Source organism: Delphinus delphis, chromosome 5 (genome assembly GCF_949987515.2).
Source record: "Delphinus delphis chromosome 5, mDelDel1.2, whole genome shotgun sequence".
NCBI classification, from domain to species: domain Eukaryota; kingdom Metazoa; phylum Chordata; class Mammalia; order Artiodactyla; family Delphinidae; genus Delphinus; species Delphinus delphis.
This window is the reverse complement of record NC_082687.1, coordinates 19,985,480-19,990,159: the sequence shown is the minus strand read 5'-3', so window position 1 is coordinate 19,990,159 and position 4,680 is coordinate 19,985,480. Positions and strand designations below refer to the sequence as shown.

Genomic DNA, 4,680 nt, shown 5'->3' with positions numbered 1-4,680 from the left:
AATAAGTGACAAAGGAGGGTTTTGTTTGCATTTCATGTTGCCACAAAAAATGTATTATTCTATCTTCATTTCTTTTCTTCTTGCTTTTCCAAATATTTGTGTCACTCTAAGCATTTTATCCTCTTTTCAAACTACACAGGTACATAGATGTTAGTATTATCTCTTTTTAAGCTTGTTATTGTTAAGTATATGCCAGGCTGAGCTAGATAGAATCTCATGAAACAGCCGTTTCGTGTAATGAAACATATGGCTGCTTGCAATTCATAGTTTACATGATTAGCAGTAAAGTGTTTTTTTCTAAAAAGAAGGAAGGCTTCAACACCGAATACTTTAATTTCATATATACATAGTCATGACTATTTCAAAATAACATTCTTAAAATTTAAAAATATAAATATTCTTGATTACAATTTTTTAAACGTCTCATCTGTGTGTAAAAATGTTGCATTACATTATCTCTACATATCCCCTCTAGCTCAAAAGTTCCCTTTTGAAACCTTAGTGTTAAGTAGAATTTGGTGGATTTTTATAGAACAGTTTGGGGGGACTTCCGTGGTGGCACAGTGGTTAAGAATCCGCCTGCCAATACAGGGGACACGGGTTTGATCCCTGGTCCGGGAAGATCCCACATGCCACGGAGCAACTGGGCCCGTGTGCCACAACTACTGAGCCTGCGCTCTAGAGCCCGCGAGCCACAACTACTGAAGCCCAAGCACCTAGAGCCTATGCTTTGCAACAAGAGAAGCCACTGCAGTGAGAAGCCCATGCACTGCAACGAAGAGTAGCCCCCCGCTCGCTGCAACTGGAGAAAGCCTGTGTGCAGCAACGAAGACCCAACCGAGACAAAAATAAATAAATAAATAAACAAACAAATAAATAAATAAAAACAGCTTGGGTCACAAACTTGCACATATTTGTTCTGGGAAATAATATATAAGAATTAACCTGTCTAACATTATATATATAATAATATATAGGAATTCACCTGTAAATACATGGCTTGCTGTCTGTTGTACCGTGGTAATGTGGTTCCCAAAGATGTCAGTGCTGCCATTGCCACCATCAAGACCAAGCATACCATCCAGTTTGTGGACTGGTGCCCCACTGGCTTCAAAGTTGGCATTAATTACCAGCTTTCCACTGTGGTACCTGGTGGAGACCTGGCCAAAGTACAGTGGGCTGTGTGCATGCTGAGCAACATCACAGCCATCGCTGAGGCCTGGGCTTGCCTGGACCACACGTTTGACCCGATGTATGCCAAGCGTGCTTTTCTTCACTGGTACGTGGTGAGGGCATGGAGGAAGGAGAGTTTTCTGAGGCCCGTGAGGACATGGCTGCCCTTGAGAAGGATGATGAGGAGGTTGCTGTGGATTCTGTTGAAGGAGAGGGAGAGGAAGAAGGAGAGGAATACTAAAGTTAAAATGTCACAAAGGTGCTGCTTTTACAGGGAAGCTTATTCTGTTTTAAACATTGAAAAGCTGTGGTCTGATCAGTTAATTTGTATGTAGCAGTGTATACTCTCGTGTACAATCATTGACCTATGCTTTAAAACACGACACTTTGTTATAGACCCAAGCTATCCATTCCTCTGATAGGTTTGAGTAAAGTATTCCCTGTCTTAAATGAAAAAAAAAAAAAAAGAATTAACCTGTCTATTCTTTAGAATTTTGAGTCATTCCAAACCATGCATGATTTGCTTGTTTGTTCATCTTTAGTTCACTCTAGATGAAGGATTCACAAGTTGCAAAAAAAGGGAGACATTACCCCAGAATAAATTTTAGTCTTTAAAGTTTTGATGTCTGTTTTATTAGAATAAAAATATTACACATTGATGATAAGGTAGAATTTTGTAGGGAAAGAAAAATAGTAAGGCCTTTAATCTAACATATTCTCAAGTCTTAAGAGTGTATCTCAACAAGATAAACACAGGTCACTTTTTTAAGCTAAGAAAGAGTTTCTTTTTTCTACGTTACTCTGTTTATAGATGAAAGCAATGATACATATGGTGAATACCTTTCTGCATAAAGCATAGTTTAAGAGGCCAATTAACGATAAGAAGGGAAGCCTTTAAAACTGAGCATCGATGTGGGGCTGTGGCAACTAGAATAATCACATTTATGATGGTTATAATTGTGATTATTCTGTAGAATTATTGTTGGCCTGAAACCTTGCTCAGAAAGCACTTCATTTCTGACTATCTGTCTGCCAGATTTGTCTGCTACTATTTGCCAGACATTCATGGCTATTATATTTGTAATGATTTTCCTATGGGAAAAGTATGAGAAACAAAAATAGAGCTCCTAAGGGTTGGTGAAGGAACAGTATCCTGGGACAAATCTCCTGCAGTAGTGAGAATAGATTAGGAAAAGGAAATGAATATTTGCTGAGTTTTTGTAGTCTGTACTTTGGCACCATGACAAATCCTCCACAGATATAATGTGTGAAGCAAATTGTTCATGGAGACAGTACTGGGACTACACTTTAGTCATATGTCTTTCAGTTGAAATCTATTCTCTCCCTGGGTCCCTCTTCCTGTCCTTTGAAAATTGCAATAACTTCTGTTTATTCCCACCAGCCAAGATTTTTGCTAAAGAACACCCTGTGAAAGACAAATATCATATGACATCACTTATATGTGGAATCTAAAAAATGATACAAATGAACTTACTTACAAAACGGAAATAGACTCACAGTCATAGAAAACAAACTTATGGTTACCAAAGGGAAAGTGTAGGGGGGAGGGATAAATTAGGAATTTGGGATTAACAGATACACACTAGTATATATAAACTAGATAAACAACAAGGACCTATTGTATAGCACAGGGAACCATATTCAATAATTGTAATAACCTATAATGGTAAAGAATCTAAAAAAGTATATATATATGTAGATGTATATGTATAACCGAATCACTTTGCTGTACACCTTCAACATTGTAAACCAACTATACTGCATTTAAAAAAAAAACACCCCATGACACCGGGTTTGTTTCACTTTCAAGTACAAAATTACGTTATCGTCCTGTCCCAATGCCTGTTCAATCTAAACAGACCGCTGCCACCTTATCCTTGTCACCACCCTGCCCCTTCCAATCTAATGCAGTAGAATAGGTTCCCTCTGAGATATTATGCTTTAATTCATGCAATCCAACCAGCTGTAACCAATGCTGCCACCTCCTGGCAGCTTTTGAAGAGGTGAAACCTGGTAAGCAAAGGCTTGCCCTTGGTTCCCATGCTATTTGCCACTCCCCTCCTCAGACATGGCTCTTTACACATTCATTCTCTTAGTGCTTAGAGCCATCCAGTTTTGGCTGCTTGTGAGAGAACAGAAAGAGCTTGGGTAGGTCATCTCTTCTACTACGTTTAACCTGATGGAATTTGAAAACCTACTTGGTGATTCTATTTTGCCATTTAACATGCAGCAGGGACAATACTTGATGCTCATGAAAAAACGGTAAAATCTTTGATGAGTACAAGCCTTCCTACTGTTTATACTATACATAGAAGTTTGAGGTAGAGGCCAGGACTTTACCCTGGAGCATTTGAGCATATTAACCCAAAATTAGGTGAAAACTTTCTTGCCACATAACAATACATATTTGCTTTAATTTTGATGGATATGATCCACTAATGCTTGTAATAATGTTATTGCTAGTAAACTGTGCCATGCATACAAAAACCTTTAAATTTTTATGACTAGTTCATACAAAACAGAACAATGCTAGTTCATGGGATTAAACTGCCAATTATTTTCAACATCTGATATCTAAATAACCTGATTGGCAGGATTCCTAAAAATATTATGTCAAGGAAAAGTTAACACAAGGACCATGATGGATTCGTTTTGATTTGTGAATTATGAAAGGTCATTTTAATCCATGTTCCTATTGTTATTTCGGGGGAACAGTCAAAAGCAGATTTATCAAAGACGCTTACAATTTTAAAAATATATTTATTTATTTAAAAAATGAACCCATTACACGATAACATAAATAACATATTTATGTAAAATAACTATATATTCCAAACACATTTTTTCCCAAACGAAACATTTAGTGAGAAAAGTGGCATTATTTTCCAGTTTTGCTGTTTCTTTAATGTCTTGCTTAGTGCGGATGGCTGGATGCTTATATCTGCTTCTGCGGTCCATCTGCTGAAAATATATTGTTTGAAAGGCACTTGATTTAGTTACTGTTGAATGCCTAGGACCTACCAAAAGGCCTAGGACATAAAGAGCTCAACAATGCTGATTGAATAAATGATTAATGCCTAGCCTTTTTATTTGTACAAGTGCCTGAATTCTTCAGATTAATTTATGAGATTCTGTTTAAACTTAACAGCGGATATGGCCTTTACAATAAGCAGATTCATACTCTGTACATGCTGCTGGTTGAAGTGTGCTTCAGAGATTAGCACGGAGGGAATCACCAAGGAGCTTGTGAGAAATGCTGAATATCAGACTCTACCCCAGACCGCAGGAATCAGAATCTGCATTTAAACAAGATTCCCAGGTGACTGAGATGTACACTAGAGTCTGAGAAGCACTGTTTCAAAGCATTTTAGTTGCCATTATTATTTCCATGTAGCGATAGAATCCATTTTCTTCCATAGATTTCTGCTTTTCTAAATAAAATTATTCTATGACTAGACTTTGCACTGCTTTCTAATTGAGTCTTAT

The 4,680-nt window shown here is 37.4% G+C and overlaps 1 protein-coding gene across 1 annotated transcript; it reads left to right on the top strand.

Annotated features, from left to right (window-relative positions):
- The first annotated feature begins 995 nt into the window (after positions 1-995).
- Positions 996-1,546, top strand: LOC132425305 (tubulin alpha chain-like). The gene is given in 2 exon segments (XM_060011627.2): positions 996-1,281; positions 1,284-1,546. Coding segments are annotated over 2 exon segments (417 nt in total). The 3' UTR covers positions 1,415-1,546.
- Positions 1,547-4,680: the final 3,134 nt, after the last annotated feature.